Genomic DNA, 23,585 nt, shown 5'->3' with positions numbered 1-23,585 from the left:
CTGCACAGGTGTCAGAAATAGTGAATTCATGAGGCTGTTATATGTGCATCATTAATTCGTTATTTCTAACACCTGACTTGATGAGTATAGATAGTGTGACAGTCATTGTCTCTTCAGTCTGTGTCCAATGGATACAGCAGAACAGAATCGGGACGCAATGACGTCAACAAGCTTACCAATAAAGCAACATGGCTGCCATAACACTAGCAGTATGTGGCCAGTGTTTTATTTCAGTATTTGTAAGCCAAAACAAGGAGTGGAACAATTAGAGGTAAATTATGATATTAACATAACAACTAGCACCTCTGCCTTTATCACCCACTCCTGGTTTTGGATTACAAAAACTGATATTAAATACAGAGCAAATACTGCCAGTTTTAGGACAGCCTTGGTTTGGAGAGGAAAAAGATAGGAGACACGGTCAACACAACCAAAACTAAAGTTTATTAATGAGAAATATTATTATCATTGTAGAAAATTACTGGTACAGATGTAATTACAACAGGACATTTACACAACATTGTCCTGCCATGACACACATCCAGTATCTGAATCAAAAAAGGCAGCAAATTGGTCCCGCATGTGACCAACTGCTGCAGTTGACCGCAGCGGGTGATGTTGGAAATCGGGCAGTGGGTGTGCAACTGGTTCATCCAGTTCAATGTTGGGTTACTCCTTAGCCATTATATAATTATGCAGAACCACACAGGCTTTGACCACCTCGTCGACTGTTTCCACTGTAAGATTTTTGGCTGATGCAAGAATGCGCCATTTAGCGACCAGAATGCCAAAGGTACACTCTACTGTTCCTTCGGGCCCTGGTCAGTCTGTAGTTAAAGATCCTTCTAGTGTGGTTTAAGTCCCGACTGGAATAGGGCTTCAGTAGGTTTTCACACATCTGAAAAGCCTCATCCCCAACCATAACAAATGGCATCGGTGGACCTTGAGTGTTGGAGAGAGGTTGTGGCGGGGGAAAATTGAAATTTTTGCCATACACACGGCAGCCCATATCCGAGTTCTTGAAAGCCTGGGAATCGTTGCCACGGCCAAAAGCTCCAATGTCCACGGCGATGAAGCGACAGTTCACATCAGCTATTGCCATGAGCACAACAGAAAAATATTTTTTAGAGTTGAAATACTCCGATCCTGTTCTGGCAGGTTTGATAATGCGGATGTGCTTTCCATCCACCACTCCTAAACAGTTGGGGAAATCACAAACACTCCAGAATTTTTCCGCAATTTCAAGCCACATATCGACGGTGGGTAGGGGTATAAACTCATCCCGGAGTAAATTCCACAAAGCCCGACAGGTGTCCGCAACTATTCCGGACAGGGTGGATATTCCAAGCCGGTATTGGAAAGTGGAGAGATGATAAACTCTCTCCGGTTGCCACACGTTGGACACGACCAAGCAAATCCCGGAACGAGTCTTGCGACATCCTTGTGTATTCCTGGAATTTCTCTGGGTTGGCATTAAGCTCGCCATACAGCGTGTGATAGGCTCCACGGCTCTCACTTAGTTCAATAATGGGGTGTCTCCAAAAACGCCTACGTTGTCGTCATCTCCATCTTTCACGATTTCTGTCTTGCTCCCAAGCAAAAGCACAGGCAAGAAACAGCTTGATGCTTAAATCCAGGTTGAAATAAAAGCTCTCCATGCGAAGATCCATCATGACACAGGATACAGTAGCAAACTGTTAAGATTTCAGTAGCCCTAGGGTCTATATATAGAGATTCCATAATACACGCCCTCTGTAGTCCCATTGGCGGTGTCTGGTTATCTTGATTTTTATCTTGTGAAATTTCTCATCATGCGCACCAAAAATGCAAACGCAGGAAAAAACGCATATAAACGCGTACAAACGCTGCGTTTTTTTAACCGCATGCGATATCGCATGCGTCTAAAAAACGCCGCGTTTGTACGCGTTTATATGCGTTTTTTCCACCAATTGCGGATGCGTTTTAAACGCTAATGTGAAACTAGCCTTAAGTAGACATGTGGGTAATGTTATTTATTAACTATTTTGTGTCACATAGCTCTCTGGTTTAACAGAATAAAAATTGAAAATTTGAAATTTCCAAATTTTCACAAAATTTCTGTTTTTTTTGCGTTTTCGACCTAAATTTACCACTAACATGAAGCTCAATATGTCGCAAAAAACATTCTCAGAATCGCTAAGATCCGTTGAAGTGTTCTTGAGTTATTATCTCATAAAGGGACACTGGTCAGAATTGCAAAAAATGGCCAGGTCATTAAGGTCAAAATAGGCTGGATCATGAATGGGTTAAAAAAACAACTTGCCGCTTAGTTGGACAATTTGCTTTATGGTGGATGAAAAACTGGCTTGCCAAGTACTTGATATACATTACAAGTGTGTTTAACTCATTTATTCTTGTGAGTATAATTGAGCGTTGGAAGCTTATTTTCTGTCAGTGCTGCTTCATGACCAGTTATTCTTAAAGGGGAACTCAAGATTAGTGATAGGCAAAACCCTGGATGTTCAGGTCTGGGGGGTTCAGCCAAACAGTTAAAAAATAAGTTTGGTTCGGGTACCAGAACAGTACTCGAACATGGAGCCCATTCATGTGACTGGGGGGCCCGAACATCCAGTGTTTGCCACGCTGTCATGTGCAGCACCGCAAACATGAAGCTCTGTTCGGCGCGGTAAGATCATTTCCACTGGTCATAGAGCCGCGGCTCCCACACAATCAGATGACAGCGTGAGCCTGCAGGTAAAAAGGTTACCTTCAGTCACAGGCATCGGGTAATGGGACTAATACTCCCTTCAGCCAACACCTGTTGTCGCTAATAACAGTGAGAGCAGGTGGTGGCTGATGGGCTGCAACCCTCAGCTGTCAGCTTTGGCAATGCTGGTTATCAAGAATAAAAAAAAACGGTGTGGGGTCCGCATTTTTGACAACCAGCCAAGCTAAAAAAAACAGCTGGGGCTGGTATTTTCAGGCTGGTAAGGGGTGGATATTGGCCTCCTAGCCTAAAAATAGCAGGCCACTGCCACCCCAGAAAAGGTGCCTCTAGTTGCAGGTTGTAGCCTGCAGCTGTCAGTTTTGCCTGGCTGGTTATCAAAAACACATTGAAAACCAACATAATTTTTTTCAAATATTTATTTTTTTATAGCGCAGGCCCTGGCTGATGAATACTCCCTTCAGCCGCCACCTGCTCTCGCTGCAGCAAGCATAGGCTGATGAGAGTAGTAGTCCCATTAGCCGATGGCCTATGACCAGAGGTAAACTTTAACCTCCAGTCACCGCTTCGGGCTCACCCTGTCATCTGACAGCATGGGAACCACAGATCTCTGACCTGTGGTATTAATCTTACCACTGATCAGAGCTGCCAGTGTTTCTCGCGCTGTCATGCAGAGGGACCGAACCAGATCAGTAATATGGACATCCTGGTGAAGTCAGTGATCGGGGTCCGTTCCCAAACTGAAAGTGTTCGGTACGGACCTGATAGTTTACTGTTCGGGTTCACGCATCTCTACTCATGATAGTATTGTTGGCCTGATTGCTTTTGGAATTACTGGTCTCAGTGGAATGATAACCACATCATTTAATTTTATACACTGACACTATAAGTGAGAGGAAGAGTTCTAGATTATGTGGATTCTGCTCTAAAAACCGTAGCTGCGGTAAAGTTATATTTTAACTGCACCAGAATTCTGTCACATTTCGTATGCTAATTAAGTAGAATATTTGCAGCTCATTTAGTAACTTTATTCTCATAGGTGGTCAGCCTTGCACGTCATTTGATATATTTTGGATTCTATAGCTTCAGTGAACTTCTGAGATTGACACGAACTTTACTAGGAATCATAGACTGTGTTCAAAATGGAAATTCAATAGTGCCCCATCCTGTGTACAGCGAAGATTCAGCAGGTATGACACAATGGAGCAGTAGATGTTTGCCTTTTTTACACATTGGATTTGTAACAATACAGTAAAGTGTAGTACACCATGACATAATATATAGCAATATCACAATCCACAGTGAACATCTGCCTCTTGTCAAAACATTCTTACTTTTGACACCTAAAATTTCTCCTTGAATGAAGTACATGTGCTTTTCACAAAACTAAAATATCATCAAAAATGTAATTTAATTCAGTTCTTCAATACAAAAAGTGAAACTCATATATTATATAGAGTCAATACAAACAGAGTGATCAATTTGCTAGTAATAGATTTGTGTAGAATGAGACCTGGAAGAGAATAGTGTGTATCCACAGTAGTATCAGTAGGATAAGCAAATATTTTTATAATAAATAAGCGCTAGATGAGACCTAGAAGAAAAACGTGTGTTTACTGGGGGAAATAAATGAGACTGTCAGCACGGGAAAAAACAGATTGCACTATGCCCATAAGATAATTGCACTTAGCTCAACTTGGTTCTAGCACCTTGCTCAACTGTGGATGAAAAAATTATTATACGTTTAAGCAGTTAAACAGCCAGCGATGGTTAATAGCCACCTGGAAGAAATTGTTAGGGGACCTGCAATAAAGAACCTGCAATAAAAAATGCTTCTATAGAACAATAGAACAATGAAATCAGCACCCTCGAGGTCCTTGATGAAAATCCTCATAAAGTTGCTATTGAAACATGCATGTGATTGCTGTAGTTGAACATGCAGAAGATGCCCTGGCTGGTGGCAGCGCTTCTACTGGGAAGATAATGCGGCGCGCTTGAGACAGATTAGCTGGGTTGGAAATCTGCTGTGTGCGCGCCGCTGTTACCTTGTGTGGAGCTCCTGTGACGAAGATGCCGCTTCTTCCTTCTCTATGGTGCAGGCCGCGAAGGTATCCGGTGGTGTGAAGTGAATCCCGGACGCCGATACTGGTCACTGCCTCCTCACGGAAGCAATGGTCAGGACAGGACCTGGCTTGACGTAGACGATCACGTGGGACCACTCGGTGTTTGCTGATTGTCGACAATACGGGTAGCAGGAAGGACCAATCAATTCCTACGCGTTTCGGAAAGAACACTTTCCTTCATCAGGGATGGTCCTAGGTGCATTAAGGGTCCTTTTATAGGCCTAATCATGATCAGCTCTTTTTAGAGAAAACCAAAGAGTTCAATCTCGCTGTTTAATCCTTTAGGGATGAGAGTGTCCAAAGTAAAAATCCACTTACTTTCCACACAGGACATTAATGCGATGTAGTTACCTTTCCTCCATGGCGGTGGCACTTTTTCACATCCTGTGATTTCCATAGAGTGTCTATCGCTGTTGTGGTGTTCCACAAAATGTTTGTACAGTGGATGGTCAAGAAACTTTTGTTTTATATTGCGCATATGCTCACTTATTTTAACCTTAAGTGGGCTTTTGGTGCGACCAACATATAGTTTATTGCAGGGACAATTTATGACATATATGACCCCCTCTGTGGTGCACATAATTAAATGCTCAATTGCATAGTTTTTTCAGTTTTTACTGATTACAGATTTTTTTCCGGTTTGTGTTTGTCTGCACATAGTGCATTTGCAACAGGGAAAAAAACCTTTCATATTTCTTTCAAAAAATGTTTCAGTTTTGTGGGCATTAAAGTGCTGTACCGTAGGTGCAATTAAATTGCCAAGATTATGTGCTTTTTTGTATGAAACGTGGATGTGTAGGGATATGATTTCCCAAAATTTTATCATCCTTTAGTAACCCCCAATGTCTATTTACTATTTTTTTTTTTTAAATACTGACATTTGAATTATATTGTGTTGTAATTGGGACAAAGTCCATTGTCTCCTTTTCATTTTTCCAGGGTTTTTCTTTCAGTAGATCTTTGCGGGGTAAACTGGCAACATAGTTTTTTGATGCCTCCAGTGATTTTACATCATAACCCATTCCAAAAATTTGGCGGTCAATGATTCTAATTCCTTATCAAATTGTTGGGGTCTTGAGCAATTTTGGTACAGTCTCATGTATTGACTTTTTGGTATGTTTATTAGCCAGTTGGGTAGATGACAGCTGTCAATCTGAATGAAACTGTTGGCATCTGTGGGCTTATTAAAGGTACAGGTATGTATAGAAGAATTCTCAATAAAAATATTTAAATCTAGGAAGTTTATTTTTTGAGTGCTGACGGTACTGTTGAAGTTTAAAAATAATTCATTTTTATTAATATCAATTAAAAATTGGTCCAGGGATTGAGGGCCCCCTGACCAGATAAATATAACTTTGTCTATAAAACGATGCCACAGGACCAGGTCCACGCGTATAGAGCCCCTGGGGAAGATGTTATCCTTTTCCCATCGCCCCACATAGAGATTTGCGTAGCTTTGAGCGAACCTGGTCCCCATTGCTGTACCCCACTGCTGGGTGTAGTAGTGCCCCTCAATTCTAAAAGAATTGTGGGTTAAAATAAATAACATGCATTCTTTCAGGAATTCGATTTGTTCCTTAGGTAAAGATGAAAATTTCTCCAAAAAATATGCTGCAGAGTCACAGCCTTTTTTGTTCTCAATAACGATATACATTGAGGTAATGTCTAGAGTGCCTATTATGTAATGATCCTTCCACTTAATTTTCTCCAATATATTGAGTATATGAGTGCTGTCTTTGAGATGGGCTTGGTAGTAGGGGTAACAGTTTCTGCAAGTGGAGGTCCCCAAACCTAGACAAATTGATCATAAGGCATTGTATTCCGTATAAAATTGGGTGCCCTGGTGGGTTAGTGAGGCTTTTATGTATCTTCGGTAGATAGTAGAATGTAGCTAGCCTTGGATAGAGGGTTCAGTGACCAATTTCAAGTATTTATTTCTGTTAATGTTGATCATTATGGCTTACAGCCAATGAAAATGTAAAAGTCATTATCTCAGTAAATTAGAATAATTATCAAAAACGTCAGCAAATGTTTCCTAAACATTTTAAAAGAACCCTTAGTCTGTTTCAGTAGGCTCCACAATCATGGGGAAGACTGCTGACTTAACAGTGTCCAAAAAACAGTCGATGACAAGGAGGGTAAGCCACATAAGGTCATTGCTAAAAAAGTTGGCTGTTTACAGAGTGCTGTATCCAAACATATTAATGGAAAGTTGAGTGGAAGGAAAAGGTATGGTAGAAAAAGGTGCACAAGCAACTGGAATAACTGCAGCCTTGAAAGGATTGTTAAAAGGCCATTCAAAATTGTTGAGGAGATTCACAAGGAGAGGACTGCTGCTGGATTCATTGCTTCAAGAGCCACCACACACAGATGTATCCAGGACATGGGGTACAGGTGTCACATTTCTTGTTTCAAGCCACTGATGACCAATAGACAACACCAGAAGCATCTCACTTGGGCCAAGGAGAAAAAGAACTAGACTGTTGCTCAGTGATCCAAGGTGTTTTCAGATGAAAGTAAATTCTGCATTTCATTTGGAAATCAAGGTCCCAGTGTCTGGAGGAAGAGTGGAGAGGTACACAATCCAAGCTGCTTGAGGTCTAAGGTGAAGTTTCCACAATCAGTGATTGTTTGGGGAGCCATGTTATCTACTGGTGTAGGTCCACTGTGTTTTATCAAGACCAAAGTCAGTGCAGCCGTCTACCAGGACATTTTAGAGCACTTCATGATTCCCTCTGCCGACAAGCTTTTTGGAGATGTAAATTTAATTCTCCAGCAGGACTTGGCACCTGTCCACACTGCCAAAGGTACCAATACCTGGTTTAAAATTAACAGTATCACTGTGCTTGATTGACCAGCAAACTCGCCTGACCTTAACCCCATAAAGAATCTTTGGGGTATTGTCAAGAGGAAGATGAGACACCAGACCCAACAATGCATAACAGACCCATAATGCAGTTGAAGTCTTCTATCAAAGCAACTTGGGCTTCCATAACACCTCAGCAGTTCCACATGCTGATTGCCTCCATGCCTCCATGCCACGCCACCTTGATGCAGTAATTGATGCAAAAGGAGCCCTGACGAAGTATTGAGTGCATTTACTGAACATACATTTCAGTAGGCCAACATTTTAGATTTTAAAATCATTTCTCAAGCTGGTGCTATAAAGTAATCTAATTAACTGAGATAATGACTTTGGGTTTTCATTGGCTGTAATACATAATCATCATCATTAACAGAAATAAACACTTGAAATAGATCACTCTGATTGTAATGACTCTATATAATATATGAGTTTCACTTTTTATATTGAAGAATTGAAATAAATTAACTTTTTGTTGATATTCTAATTTTGTGAGAAGCATCTGTATCTACTGTGCTAAATGCAGGTGCAAAGATCCAAAATGATGTCTAGCAATGCATAACTCAAGATGCTAAGCTACATTTAAGGATGTAGAAAGAATGTGTATTTAATTGTTTTTATTAGGAATGTTTCTTTATTTGATGTTCACTAAAAACACTTAGACACCATTTACATGTGTAGCACACACTAAAGCACTCACCAGCACCTGCCACAAAGGGTCCTTGAAACCATTAGATCCCTTGAGATCTGAGCCCTAAAACACAGCAACGAGAAATATCACTGATTTAAATAAGCACTCCCATTATGTTTTTATTCATTAAATGTGTATATACTGTATGCATGTAATGCAGTGTGTGTATTAATATACTTACCTACCACTGCTTTCTCGGTTGTCCAGTGCCATTCTTCTCTGCTATGGAGCCTCGCTGTGACACTAAATAGGCTTACAATGTACAGTGGGTACGGAAAGTATTCAAACCCCTTTAAATTATTCACTCTTTGTTTCATTGCAGCCATTTGGTAAATTCATGTACACTCTGCACCCCTCCTTGACTGAAAAATAAACAGAAATGTAGAAATTTTTGTAAATTTATTAAAAAAGAAAAACTGAAATATCACATTGTCATACGTATTCAGACCCTTTACTCAGACTCTCACATTTAAGTCACATGCTGTCCATTTCCTTGTGATCCTCCTTGAGATGGTTCTACTCCTTCATTGGAGTCCAGCTGTGTTTAATTAATCTGATGGGCCTTGATTTGGAAAGGCACACACCTGCCTAGATAAGACCTCACAGCTCACAGTGCATGTCAGACCAAATGAGAATCATGAGGTCAAAGGAACTGGCCAAGGAGCTCAGAGACGGAATTGTGGCAAGTCACAGATCTGGCCAAGGTTACAAAATAATTTCTGCACTACTCAAGGTTCCTAAGAGCACAGTGGCTTCCATAATCCTTAAATGGAAGAAGTTTAAGACCACCCGAAGTCTTCCTAGACCTGGCCGTCCAGCCAAACTGAGCAATCGTGGGAGAAGAGCCTTGGTGAGAGAGATAAAGAAGAACCCCAAGATCACTGTGACTGAGCTCCAGAGATGCAGTAGGGAGATGGGAGAAAGTTCCACAAAGTCAACTATCACTGCAGCCCTCCACTAGCCGGGCTTTTATGGCAGAGTGCCCCAATGGAAGCCTCTCCTCAGTGCAAGACATGAAAGCTCACATAGAGTTTGCTAAAAAACACATGAAGAACTCCCAGACTATTAGAAATAAGATTTTCTGTTCTAATGAGACAAAGATAGACCTTTTTGGTGATAATTCTAAGCGGTATGTGTGGAGAAAACCAGGCACTGCTCATCACCTGCCCAATGCAATCCCAACAGTGAAATATGGTGGTGACATCATCATGCTATGGGGGTATTTTTCAGCTGCAGGGACAGGACGACTGGTTGCCATGGAAGGAAACATGAATGCGGCCAAGTACGGAGATCTCCTGGACGAAAACCTCTTCCAGAGTGCTCAGACAAGATCGGAGGTCGGCGATGCCGTCATTTCCGGCCGCCTGGCCGAATGCGGTAGTTAAATGCCGCTGTCTGCGTTTGACAGCGGCATTTAACTAGTTAATAGGCGCGGGCAGATCGCGATTCTGCCCGCGCCTATTGCGGGCACATGTCAGCTGTTCAAAACAGCTGACATGTCCCGGCTTTGATGCGGGCTCACCGCCGGAGCCTGCATCAAAGCGGGGCTTCTGACCTCGGACGTACTATCCCGTCCGAGGTCAGAAAGGGATTAATACACACAGTGCCCTACATGCATGCAGCAATGGCCAAAAGTGTTGGCATCTTTAAAATTGTTCCAGAAAATGAAGTATTTTTCCTATAAAATTATTGCAGCTACACGTTTTGTTATGCAACATAAAAAAAAGAGAAAAAAAAATGCAAATTTGACATAATTTCAAACAAAACCAAAATGGTGTGGATAACATTGTTGGCACCCTCCACTTAATATTTGGTTGTACACCCTTTGGAATAAATAACTGCAATAAATTGCTTCCTGTTACCATCAACAAGCTTCTTTCACTTCTCAACTGAAATTTTGAACCACTCTTCTTTTGCAAACTGGTCCATGTCTCTCATATTTGAAGGGTGCCTTCAAATTTAAGATCCGGACTTATTGATGGCCTCTTTCGAACTCTCCAGCACTTTGTTTCCTTCCATTTCTTGGTGCTTCTTCAAGTATTTTCGAGTCCTTGACCTAGGACTCAAACCCAGCTTTCTGACACTGGTACTACATTCGGACCCAAAATGCTTTGGTAATGTTTAGATTTCATGATGCCTTGCGCACTGTCAAGGCACCCAATGCCAGAGGCAATAATTTTCTGGAAGAAATACTTTATTTTCTGAAACAATTTAAAGGGTGCCAACTCTTTTCGACCATGACTGTATATACACACATTTAATGAGTAAAACAACTTAATAGGAGTGGTTCTTTATTAGGGAACACAGACTGATTTCAGTCTTTAATCTACTTTGTAAGTTATATCTAAACTAGTATTAAAGGAATAAACCCTTTGAACAATATACCTAAAAGTATGTTTAGGAGGGTAATTTCTTGTATAAAGCTTTGATGCTCTTTTACTTTGGCAGAAAAAAATGTGAGGCGATCTATACAAGGAATGGGGCAAATAATGTCCACAATGGTGCTGACTCGAAAACCATCTGTATTCAGTTCATCTTCACTCTTGAATTCTGGAGTGGGTCAGGAGGCTCCTAAGAGGAAGACTGTTGAAACTGAGAACATAACTGTGATGGAAACCAAACTCAAGATCCTGGAGATACTTCAGGTTTGTATACTATTAGTTACAGGTTTCACTAGTAGATATCCTTGCATTCTATTTTAAGTTTTAATTAACCTTTTTATTCTGATGATCTATAGGACAAAATTAGAGATGCAAAACAAGCTTCAAATATTTGTAAAGATGTTGATACTGTCACAACACATTCCATATACACATGCACACTTGTGTCCCGCTTCCTTATGGCTGACATTTCGTACATCAGTCTCTTAATGATGGTCGTGCAGGAAGAAAATGCGCCTATTTCATTAAGAAGCACACAGCACTAATTAATTCAGCATCTCTTATCACTGGCATGCGCCTTGCCAGAAATGTTATTCCAGTCAGTGAGTAGAGTATTATTTCTGAACTTTCAAAGGTGTTTGATACAATGACATATCAAAGATATGTGTAACTGGGCTACAGAGAGGGAAACAGAGGGGAGTTATTAATGGAACACACATGGATTGGGTCACAGTTAACAGTTGGGTACCATAGTGGTCTGTTCTGGGCACTCTTCTTATTTAAAAATATATATTTAAGACCTTGTAGAGAGCAAACAAAGTAGAATTATTTTCATGATACTAAATTATTCAAAGTAATCAACATAAAGGAAGATAATTATTTTTTTCAGAAGGATTTATATAAGCTGGAAGCTTAAGCTGAGAAATTGCAAGTTGAAGTTTTATGTAGATAAGTGTAAGGTCATGCAAAGGAAATAAAATGCACCGTTATGTACTAAATGGTAAACCACTTGGTTAAACTGTCACTGAAAAAGACTTGGGCAATTTAGTGGACTCAAGGAGACCCACAAAGCAGGAGAAGTCTATAAGAAGCTAGCAAAGAATGTTAAAGTTGCTCTTTCCTCAGTTTGAATTGTAATTGAAAAAGGGCAGTTAACAGGAACAGTGGAGTTTAAGTAAGATCTAAAAGACCAGGCAGAAGTTTGGTGAGAGCTGCTCATAGATGTCATGCCGCTGCCGCTCCCCGCGCCCTGTCATACTCAGCTGTCCTCGGCGTCCTGACGCGTGTCCTCTCCTGCAGCGTCTTCCCCTCAGCGCTCGCTGCCGCCCTCTGCTGTTCGCCGGGTGCGCGCGCGCACGCCAGGTTCAGCACTGCGCGTGCGCACTTCTAATCTTCCAGCCGGCACGTTCTCTCTCCCTCTCTATCGTCTTGGATGACTGCCACCCGGAAGTGCTGCGTTGCGCCGGTATGTAACCTGCTTCCGCCCGCTCCGCCTTGCCTGGTGATCATTTGTGTTAGCAAGTGCTCTTGGCCGTACGCTTGTCTCAGTGTACTCCTTTCTCTGATCTTGCTTCTCTCCTTGGTTTCTTCCAGCACGAGTCCCAGTGTCTCTGCAGTCCTGTGTCTCCGCGAACCCGTGTCTCTGCAGTTCCTGTATCTCTGCAGCTCTGTGTCTCAGCCATCCTGTGTCTTTGCAGTCCCTGTATCTCTGCTGCCCTGTGTCTCTGCCATCCTGTGTCTCTGCAGTCCCTGTATCTCTGCTGCCCTGTGTCTCAGCCATCCTGTGTCACTGCTGTCCCAGTATCTCTGCAGTCCTGTGTCTTAGTCGTTCTGTGTCTCAGCAGATCCATGTATCAGCAGTCCCGTGTCTCCGTCGCTCTCGCCAGTCTGGTACCCCTTCCGTCTCCCATGGTCCCGCGTCTCCATTTTGTCTCTTATCCCGTCCTGGTCCTCCAGCTTCCGAGGCAGTAGTCCTTCACGGGCCTGCCCCTAACTCTCCCTGTATAGGGGGCAGTCTACCTGGTCAGCTCGTCCGTGAGGGGATTGTCGTCATGGTCCAGAGGGTCCACTTCCTGATTTTCTTTATTCTATAGAATCGTCACAATAGAATTGCTAGAGAGGCAAATCAAAACCCCTACTTGACTGCAAAAGACCTTCAGAAATTTAGCAGACTCTGGAGCTGTGGTACATTGTTCTACTGTTCAGAGACACCTACACAAATATGGCCTTCATAGAAGAGTCATCAGAAGAAAACCTCTCCTGCATCCTCACCATAAAATTCAGCATCAGAGGTATGCAAAAGAACATCTAAACAAGCCTGATACATTTTGGAAACAAGTCCTGTGGACCGAAGAGGTTAAAATAGAAGTCTTTGGCCACAATGATCAAAGGTATGTGTGAAGATAAAAGGGCACATAATTTCAGGAAAATAATATCTCACCAACCATTAAGCATGGATATGGGGGCGTGGCCTAGTGGGCGATGTGAGACGACATGGGTTGGATCTCTCCCGCCAGGTGCAGCCGCAGGAATGCCCACAGACCCCGTGAGCAGGGGGAGCCCATCGGTGACGATCCTTAGACCCAGGATGAAACGCAGGAGACAAAAAGAGCTGGGGATGACATGAAGCGCTCGGTCCAAGATGGCGCCGAGGCTGTAGAGGAAGAGCCGGTACAGGCAAGCACCGCATATGCAAGGAAACAGGAGGTAATCTCCAGGCTGGAGAGATTCACCAGAACGGAGGAGGCTGAACGGCTGCGGCTGGGAACTGAAGGTGAGGGGGGGCAGGAGGAGCGGAGGACCCAAGGGAGCAGATGGAAGGAAGTACCCAGGCACAAGGTGGTGAGATGGCACAGGATTCTCCTAGGCAGCCTGAGAAAGTATATGACATAGGGGAAACGCTATCTGCTGCAATAACCCCGCAAGGCCCTATTTATGCTGAGTAGTCTATTGATGCCTGTGCAGGTAATATGGATGAGCCTACCCTCAAGGACATATTCTCAGTGGTGATATCCTGCGAATCTGCACTCACAGCTTTGGCCCTGCAGGTGGGTGACTTAAAGAGTGAGGTGGCTACTTCTCGTTCCACCATGTAGAAGGTGGTGCAGAGTGTGGAAGAAGTGGAGGAACAGGTGGGGGGTGCTGAGAATCAGATTGCCAAACTATTAAAAAGGGAGAAAAAATATGCCCAACGTATTGCAGAGCTGGAGTTTAAAACTGATGATTTGGAAAACCATTCCCGTAGGACCAATTTAAGAAAAGGTGTGCCTGAAAAAGAAGAGGGGAGCAACCCCACAGTGTACATTGAGTTATGGCTGAAAACTAAAGTGGGAGGAGACAGCCGTGCCAAGTTGTTCACTGTTGAAAGAGCGCACTGAGTGCCACCTAGACCTTTGCTCCCTGGGTCTTCCCCGAGAGTTATTCTGCCCAAAATTCTGAACTATTGAGATCGGGACATTCTACTTAAGGAAACCAGGAATTCTGATGAACTATCGACGACAATCGGATATCTGTATACCCTGACTATTCTTCTGTAGTCCAAAAGCTCAGGATGCAGTTTGGAGAGGTAAAGAGAAGAATGCATGGTCTGGATTTGGCCTACTCAATGATGCATCCGGCCAAACTAAGGGTGGTGGCCATGGACATGGTACATTTTTTCTAAAACCCGGAGAAGGCGACACACTGGCTTGATCAGAATGTTTAGCATATTGGAGCAGAGAGGGCCCGCTGAAGCCAGTCCTATGAGTTTGAGACACCGTTGATAACTGCTTGTTATTATGCAGTCTGTTAAATTTGAAAAGTTATGTGATAACTATGCTATGAGATGGTGTGTCGGTATGGATGGAGTGAGTTATGTTCGGCGGCACAACAGATATCCTATCTTGTTATAGATGGGCGGGAGAGATGTAGTGGTGGAGAGTTAATTAAAGCCAAGTGTTAAGTGTCCGAATCTTTGGGCTTTCGTTCTTGCTGGGTTAAGGAACTGTGTTCCCATATCTCATATAGAGAGGGTGAATCAGATATTCACATAAAGAGTTTATAAAGTTGTGGTGGGAGTGGGATGGGGGAATTTAGAGGGAGGGTTTAAGTTGAGATGTAATAATGGGGAAAGGGGGGGTTGTGGGTGGTTGGGGGGGGGTGGAGGCCATTAGAGGGGCGAAACAGAATCTTGAAGATATAGAATATGATGGGAGGTAGGGTTAAAATTTTGATCTGGATCTTCAGGGTTTATCAAGTAACACAGTGTACAGCTATATTGCAATATATTATGAAACAGGCCCTCGGCTATATGCCTTTAAGAAACGCACCTGGTTAAAGAAAAAGTTGCTGTGCTGCAGAGGAGATGGGTGAGGAAGGCATATCACTCGACGCTCTCAGCATACGCCAGAGGGGTTTAAATGCTGGTACACACAAGTGTCCCGTTTGTCAATTAACACCTCTACCTCCTCAAAGACGGTCAATACGTGTTTGTAGTTTGTAAAATCTTTAATTGATTATTATGTATTGTTTCGGTGTATATTCCCCCACCATTCTCTAGGAAAAAGTTACAAGAAATATTAGAAATATCGGGTAGATGGGTAGGCATTCCTTTACTTATAGTGGGGGATGTGAATAATATTGCCAATGATCATTGGGACAAGAGAAATCATGCTGCATTGAGGAGAGAAGGTAATCAGGCAGTGTAACTATTTGCAAGACGTAGCTTGGATGGATTTATGGAGGGTACAAAATGTGGATAAGTATTGTTATTCCTGCTACTCGGCAACATATTGCTCTTTGTCCTGGATTGACGTAGCTCTGAGAAACAATTTGATGGAATATTTAGTGCAGGAGGTGGTTTCTCTCAAGAGTTCTATCGGACCATAGTTCGTTAGTGGTGTCGCTACAAATCGAGGACCAAACAAATATGGTGGGACTGGAATGGAAAATTCATCCATTTTGGTTGCAGCTCTTGGATATGGGAAGGATAAGGGAGGAGATAGGGAAATTTTTTAGGCTTAACAAGGGAAGTGCAGAAATGCATATAGTGTGGGATGCTATGAAGACATACTTAAGGGGAATTTTGTTTAAATTGAAGGCTGAGATGAGATAAACAAGTTGCATATGCGAAGAGCGGAGAGGTCTAGGGCGTTCCAGAAGGAAGCCTTTTATGTGAAAGTGGAAAAAGTGGGTCATCTGCTCTCGGTGGTGGCATCAGCGCAGCGAGACTCTGTACATGTATATGCATTAAAATCAGAGAATGGTAGTATGGTTATGCAGGGGGAACAAGTTTTTATAGGTTTTTATAGTGGGCTTTATGAACTAAAGTCACAGCAAGTGGAAGGGGAGGTAAACAGGTTTTTGGGGGAGGTTGAATTGCCTAAACTAAGTAATGAGGAGAGAGACTGGTTGGATGAGCCGCTTTCAGAGGAAGAGTTCAGGGGGAATGGCATCCCAGCTGAGGTGTATAAGGTCCTTAGTGAGGAACTTTTACCCAAATTGCTAGGGGTCTTTAATGAGTTGTTGGAGAGGGGAATGCTGCCTGCTTCTATGAGGGAGACTATTGTGGTTATCCCCAAAGCGGAAAAAGACCCGCAGTTGCCAGAGTCTTATAGACTTTGGGTTTGGGCCAGTGTTTGGGTAGTGGGTGAAATTGTTGTATTCCGCTCCGAGTCAATAATAAAAACTGTCGGATAGTTTTTTGCTTTTCAGAGGTACGAGACACGGGTGTCCGTTGTCCCCGATGCTTTTTGCCCTTGCTTTGGATCCACTGGCTGTTAAAATAAGGAGTACTCAAGAGGTAAAGAGGTTTATATGTGGGACAATTGAAGAGAAGGTGGCCCTTTATGCCGATGGTATCCTGCTTTTCTTGGGAGATTCTGGGGAGTCTTTGAGAAATGTAGTGAAATTAATTGAGGGTTTTGGACAGATTTCGGGATTGAAGATTAATTGGGACAAGTCGTGTGCTTTGCTGGTTGGTGGAAATAATGATTGTAGTGGCGAGGTGGAAACATGTACCAAATTAAAGGTAGTTAAAAAATGTAAATACTTGGGGATCCACATAGCTCTTCCACTTACAAGATTCGAGGAACTAAATTTAGGCCCGTTACTGCAGAGATTACGTATTAAAATTTCAGTGTGGAATAAGCTACTGTGAGATCTTTTGGAACACCTGGAGTGGAACCGCAGATCCACGACAACGAACCTCCCTAGGGTGAGCTGACCAGGTAGACCACCCCTTATACAAGTATGTTAGGGGCAGACTATTGCCGCAGAAGCTGGAACTCTGAGACAGGTAGTAGGTGGTACAAAATAGAGAAGCTGGGTGTAGGACGGACAGAGGGGGGTAAGATGAAGTACAGTTTGGTAAGAGGAGTACAGGCGAGACCAAAGGAGCACTGGGAAGGGGAAGACACAAAGGAAGCAGGAGAAGACAGAGACACCAGACTAACAGAGTACAGAGCGGACACTGGGAAGGCAGGACTGGACAAGGAGACAAGGAAGCCTGGGAAAGGCAGAGAAGCTGAAGTGGTTGGACAGAGCGGAGACTCAGAACAGGCAGTGCAAAGACAAAGGTGGACCTGAGTCACAGAAGCACAAATGACAGACAGGCAAGGAGCAGAGGAAGGAATCGCCTTAAATACATGGAGTGCTGAAGGACTTCCGGGTCACGGTCCTCCAGGATCACAGAGCGCCTGTAAATCAGACATAGAAAGTGCTGGAGTGGGCGGTGCGCACGTGCACCCGACGAGAACCAGGGAGCGGAGAAGAATGAAGGAGAGGACGTGCGCCTGCAGGAGGAGCGTGCCGCAGCGGGTAAGTATGAGCGGGGGGAGCGGCGGTGGTCCCGGCAGCAGGCACGGCCGCAGAAGGACTGGCCGTGACCGCTACATCTATCGGTGGTGTGTAGAGTGAACCTCCTTAAAATGATTGTAATGCCACAGTTATTTTATGTATTACTTAACTCCCCTATTTGGCTTCCATTATGTAGGTTTCGTAGGATAAAATTGTTATTTGGTGAACTAGTGTGGGGTGGAAAGAGTCCGACACTTAATCATTAAACACTGCTGAGGTGGAAGGAAGAGGTGGGGCTAGCACTCCCTAATCCCTGGATATATTTCCTATCTGCACAATGCCAGCACCTCAAAGGATGGGGGGAGATGTTTGGGGAGGGACGGATTCCTAGCAGAGTATGGCTCTGGAGGTGGCACTTTTCCAAAAATTGGGGGCACAATACCATACTATTAATCTTATTCACAAGGTATGGCAGAAAATTAAGCAGATTAGGGGGGTAACAGGGTTCACCAATTTCTCGCCCATCTTGGATCAGGAATTTAGCCATATGAAGGGATTTGGTGAGTGGAAGGAGGTGAGTATTAAGTTGATAGATCAATTGATTTTTCAGAGGAAGCTTAAATCATATGAAAGGTTACAAGAAGAATTTCTGTTCTCATGGTTAAATCTTTATCAGTATAAAAGGGTTCAACATGTGTTTCAATCCCAAAGTGGAAGAAGTCCAGTAGAGATACAAGCGGATCTCCTGTTAGATTTTGTACTTAAAAATAGCGGAACGAAGGGGGCAATATCGGAAGTATATGGTGTCCTGCTTGAGAGATCACCCTAGCAAAGCTAAAAGGAAGTGGGAGACAGATCTGGGGGGGATAGCTGATGACAGCTGGGAATCTATTCTAGAGTATGTACCTAAGTTATCTATGTGTGAACCTGGGAGACAGTCACAATTATGTGTGATCAATAGGGTATATCGAACCCCTGATATGTTGTTCAGGGCGGGGCTGAAGTCCAACTCAGACTGCCCAAGGTGTTCACAATCTCAGGCAGGTATAGTGGCTCTGGCAGTGTCCTAGACTAGCCTTTTGGATTGTAGTGCTAAACCGTATTGGAGTGGTGTATGGGTGTGTAGTCCCTAGTGATCCATTGGTATGTATTTTGGGATATAAGGAGGAAATAATGACCGACTGTACAACTAAAATTGCAATTGCTAGAATATTGCTTGTTGCAATGAAATTAATTGCTAATTATTGGATTAGAGAGGAGCCTCCATCCAGACCGGAATTTATGGCTCAAATGGACCATATAATTCAACTGGAAAAAAGCATCTATATCAAAAGGAAACAAGCTGGATTTATTTTACTATCTATGGCAGCCGTGGTTGGGCAGAACTTATTAAGGTTGTACCAGTATACAAGAATGCAGAGTTTAATTTACAGTTAAAGCTACTTTCACACATCCGTCGGTACGGGGCCGTCGCAAACCGTCGGCCTGACGTACCGACGGACATTGTGCTAAATTTAGCACAACGTGGGCAGCGGATGCAGTTTTACAACGCATCCGCTGCCCATTGTGAGTTCCGGGGAGGAGGGGGCAGAGTTTCGGCCGCGCATGCGCGGTCGAAAATGGCGGACCCATCGCACAAAAATAGTTACATTGAACATTTTTTTGTGCGTCGCGGCCGCCAAAACACAATGCATCTGTTGCACGACGGATGGGACGTGTAGCCATACGTCGCAATGCGTCACTAATTCAAGTCTATGGAGAAAAAATGCATCCTGCGGGCAACTTTGCAGGATGCGTTTTTTCTCCAAAACGACGCATTGCGATGTAGGCCATAAGACGGAAGTGTGAAAGCAGCTTAACTGAATCATTAACTATGGTTGCAATGTTGTTTGCTCCTAGACTGGTCTCCTTGGGGGTGGGGTGGGGGAAGACTGGGTTAGGGGTAATTTACTTCTTTATGAAAAGAAAATGTAAAAGTAATATGGATATATGATATCTGTTTATAATGTTTTATGTTCAATAAAAATTTATCTGATTAAAAGAAAAAGCATGGAGATGGATAAGTCATGCTTTGGGGTTGTGTTGCAGTCAATGGCATGCGGAACATTTCACTAGTAGTGGGAAGAATGGATACAATGAAAATTGTAGATGCAAACATAACACCATCTGTAAAAACGGTTAAGTTAAAAAGAGGATGGCTTCTGCAAATAGATAATGATCCTAAACATGTCAAAATTCACAATAGACTGCTTCAAAAGGCGCAAGCTGAAGATTTTTTTTTACAATGGCCCTCACAGTACCCTGATCTGTACATCATTGAAAATCTGTGGCTAGACCTCAAAATAGCAGTGCATGCAAGATGACTCACAAAAAGCGTTTACAAGCTGGGATACTTTCAAATGCAGGTGCTACTATGTATTAACCATGCCGGGTGCCCAAACTTTTGTGTCAGACCATTTTCATTAAGTAATTTATTAAATATAAAGGATATGTTTGTTTTTTGTTTTTTTTTTATAAAATACAAAGGAAATGTATCATCTTTAACTTTAGGCCTTTTAGAGATCATTTCATCTTCAACTTCATGTTCACAATAACAGTAATTTTGGCCAGGGGGTCACCAAACATTTGCATGCCACTACGTGTTAAAATTTTAAATAATATCCATATCGGACTAAAGGTGCTTGATGCACCAGAAACACATCTGTATTTTTTAAGTCTCTAGCCGATATGGATGTTATTTCAAATTTTACCTTGTACCAATAAAGAAGATTTTTTTTTTTGCATCATAAAGATAGATCATTCGTCTTTGCTTCCAGTGTTGGGTGTTTTGGCAGTAACACTATCAGTGAACCAGACAGGACTGGATTCAGGCATTATTGGTGAGCTGGACTTCACAATTGGGTGGACGGCAAGCTCAGCATTAGTGACCAGAACCAGGCAGCTGCTTCCATGAAAAAAAAAAAAAAATTGGATGTATTAACAGATGCATAGATGATAAGAACATCGCTTTCTTCTCCAATATATAGGAAGGACATGAATTAGAGCGGGTGCAGAGAAGAGCAACCAAGGTTATTAAGGGAATGTGTGAACTGCAATTCCGTGACAGGTTATCAAACAATGGGTTATTCATTTTAGAAAAGCAAAGGCTTATGGGTGATTTTAATACAATGTACTAATAAATGAGGGGAAAGTACAGAGATGCCTTTTTTAAAAATTGCAATATTACAAGTTATGGGCACTAGATTCTGTAATGGGACGTTGATTCAGGGAACTAGTCTGATTGCCAAGTGTGGAGTAGAAAAGGCATTTTTTCCCCTAATATGGGGTATTTAACATCTGCCTCAAGGGGTTTTCGACTTCCTCTGGATCAACATGTTAGACTACAGTTAACACAAAAAACAAAAAGATATGTGTGTGTCCACCAAACAATATAAACCTATGAACATGACACATAACTAAGGTATCAAATAAAATTTATATTTATTACCTATTAAAAAAACAAGAATAAAACATCAAGGGAAAAATGCCTCAAAGTGCAGGTTATGGGAGTATCAATATTGTTAACAAATATCTGTATGCAATGCTGTACAAATATACACTTATACATAAGGTAAATATGGACCTATATGTCAAGTATGCTATATACCATCTATATAACTTCCATTCCCCAACACCATCAGTTGAATTCAGGAGGTCATACAGATATATCTAGTTGGTGCTGCCAAAATGGGAGGGGGTGGTAAAACTTGCTGTTGTGGAGATCAGGAGGTCCCTATACACATATGTTCAGCTGGTACTATCAGAGGAAGAAGATCCAAGACCATGGGGTGAAACCTTTGCTTTATTAGTGAAAGAATATAAATCCAGTAGTGAGGGTAAAAACATAACATGGCATAGCCAAAAAACACGTACAAAGTCTATAGTACGGTGGTCAGATAACTGTCCAGGGGCAATCTACTCGTTTTTGGTGTTATCCACCCATGAGAAAGGGTAGATCGTTGATCACCTGGTTGGTCATCTGACCACTGAACTATGGACTTTGTGGTTTTTAGTTATGACATGGTATGTTTTTACCTTCACTACTGGATTTTTATTCTTTCACTAATGAAGAAAAGGTTTTACCCTGTGGAGCTGGATCATCTTCGTCTGCTGTTTCCATTGTACCCAAACAAAGACACCGTGCATGGTACAGGATCTTGCTGACATTGATATCGGTGAGCTGGTCTTTTTCTTCATCATTATCAGCCTGATAATGGGGTGCTTTAAGGTCTTTGCTTTTATCTGTTCATTCTTTTAATGACATTAATCTAGGTTCATCATGGTTACTTGCACTTTCGTTCTTTGTGGTTTAATGATTTGGTTTTTTTCTTTGCAGTTTATCCTGAATGTACGACTGGATTATAGGATATCTTTTTTACTCTCTGTCTTCAAGAAGGAGTTTGTTGAAGTTTTCCCTATGCAAGATACTGCAGCAGATGGGACAGCTCCTACCTTTGATAATACAAGTAAAGCAGATACAAATAACTGGATAAAATTGCCAAAATAGTTAAAATAAATAGAAGCTGCTTTTTTGTAGTAGTAACTCCAAAAATACTAAGATACCACATAGATGCATTGCTCACCCATTTAGTTAATATGTGCTAAATTGGTAGTGTTAACTGTCATCACACATTAGATTGAAATTGTGCTAACCTGTGAGATTGGCCAACAGCTATCACAGATCAAAGACAGGAGCACACATAAGCTTATGTTTAACATATACACCAGGAAAACGTCCTGAAATGGATGTTAAATGGAGGATGTGATAGTTGCCTAACAGTGTCATCCATCACCTATAGGCTATAATGACATCATATGTTTTCTAATAGGTTTTTCAACAAATGCCATTATAGCCTATAGTTAACAGATTACATGATTAGATATCCATTACACACATGATGTAATGGCATCCGTTTAGCATATATGTCATAAAATCTGTTTGAAAGCTTATTGGCGTATGTCTCTAATGGATTCCACTGACAAATATTCAGAAAAGCGTAATATGAATGGGGCCTAACCTGGACAAAGAGCCACGCATTATGCAAATAGTTCCATGTAGTTGGTAATAGTTATCAGTCTTTCATCCCACAAACAGCATCCTTATTAGTATCATTATGCTTTGGAAGATTATGCTTACAATGTCATGTCTTTGATGCTTCCTTTGTATACTTTTATTGGATAGAAGGAACAAGCAAGGGATACATTAACTGGCATCAGGGTTTTTTCCCCAGAAACGTGTCCCCATGCCACTATTACAATAAACAATAATGCACTCTCAGTTATGATTGCATGCATGGTTAGAGAGGAGTGGGTCTGCTTAGATGTTGGTTTGTTTGCAGCAAATTTAAAGTCATGTAATAGTCATTCAGTGCTATAAGCCAACACTTGACAGATAGTCATATGTAATATACTTTCCAAAATGGGAGGTTATTTGGTAATATAGGTTCTAGTATTATAGTTTGTGATAATTATAAATATGTTACTGTTCTGACTTTCACAGATGCTACTCTAAATCTAGAGCGCATTGGAGAACAAGCAGAAGCTATGTTTTGTGTAGGGTAAGAGTCACTTGCATTTAAAAAAGTTGGTAATCCAGAAGTATTATCTGCTTCATCGGTGCCTTATAGAGTTCTGTTTATATTACTGCAGGAAGAATTCCATGTTGGAGGTGGACGATGAAGGTGGCAGAATGTTTCTGCGAGTACTCATACAACTGACTATGAATGACTATCCAGCTTTAATCTCGGGATCTCTGCAGCTTCTCTTCAAGCATTTTAGCCAACGACAAGAAGTGCTGCACACCTTCAAACAGGTATCAATAACTGAGCAGAAGTTATCAGAGGATAAAACAGAAAGTTCAACACTGCTATTCAGCCTCAATTCCAAAAAAGTTGGGACTCTGTGTAAAACGGAAAGAAAACAATGCAATGATTTGGAAATTTCTTACAGCCATATTTTATTCACCACATCAGAACATAGGACACTGATCAGAAGTTGAAAGCTAGACATT

At 42.1% G+C, this 23,585-nt stretch overlaps 1 protein-coding gene across 2 annotated transcripts in view; it reads left to right on the top strand.

The window, feature by feature from the left end:
- Positions 1-23,585, top strand: part of ITPR3 (inositol 1,4,5-trisphosphate receptor type 3) — an 825,364-nt gene that overhangs the window by 364,542 nt on the left and 437,237 nt on the right. For both annotated transcript variants that reach the window (XM_077295501.1, XM_077295502.1), the window contains 5 exons: positions 3,744-3,894; positions 10,830-11,026; positions 21,912-22,041; positions 23,076-23,133; positions 23,225-23,387. In XM_077295501.1, the coding sequence (XP_077151616.1) occupies positions 3,744-3,894; positions 10,830-11,026; positions 21,912-22,041; positions 23,076-23,133; positions 23,225-23,387 (699 nt within the window). The remainder of the gene's footprint in view (positions 1-3,743; positions 3,895-10,829; positions 11,027-21,911; positions 22,042-23,075; positions 23,134-23,224; positions 23,388-23,585) is intronic.

The sequence above is a fragment of the Ranitomeya variabilis genome, chromosome 3 (assembly GCF_051348905.1).
Source record: "Ranitomeya variabilis isolate aRanVar5 chromosome 3, aRanVar5.hap1, whole genome shotgun sequence".
Taxonomy (NCBI): Eukaryota; Metazoa; Chordata; class Amphibia; order Anura; family Dendrobatidae; genus Ranitomeya; species Ranitomeya variabilis.
This window is presented reverse-complemented; position numbering and strand designations above follow the sequence as displayed.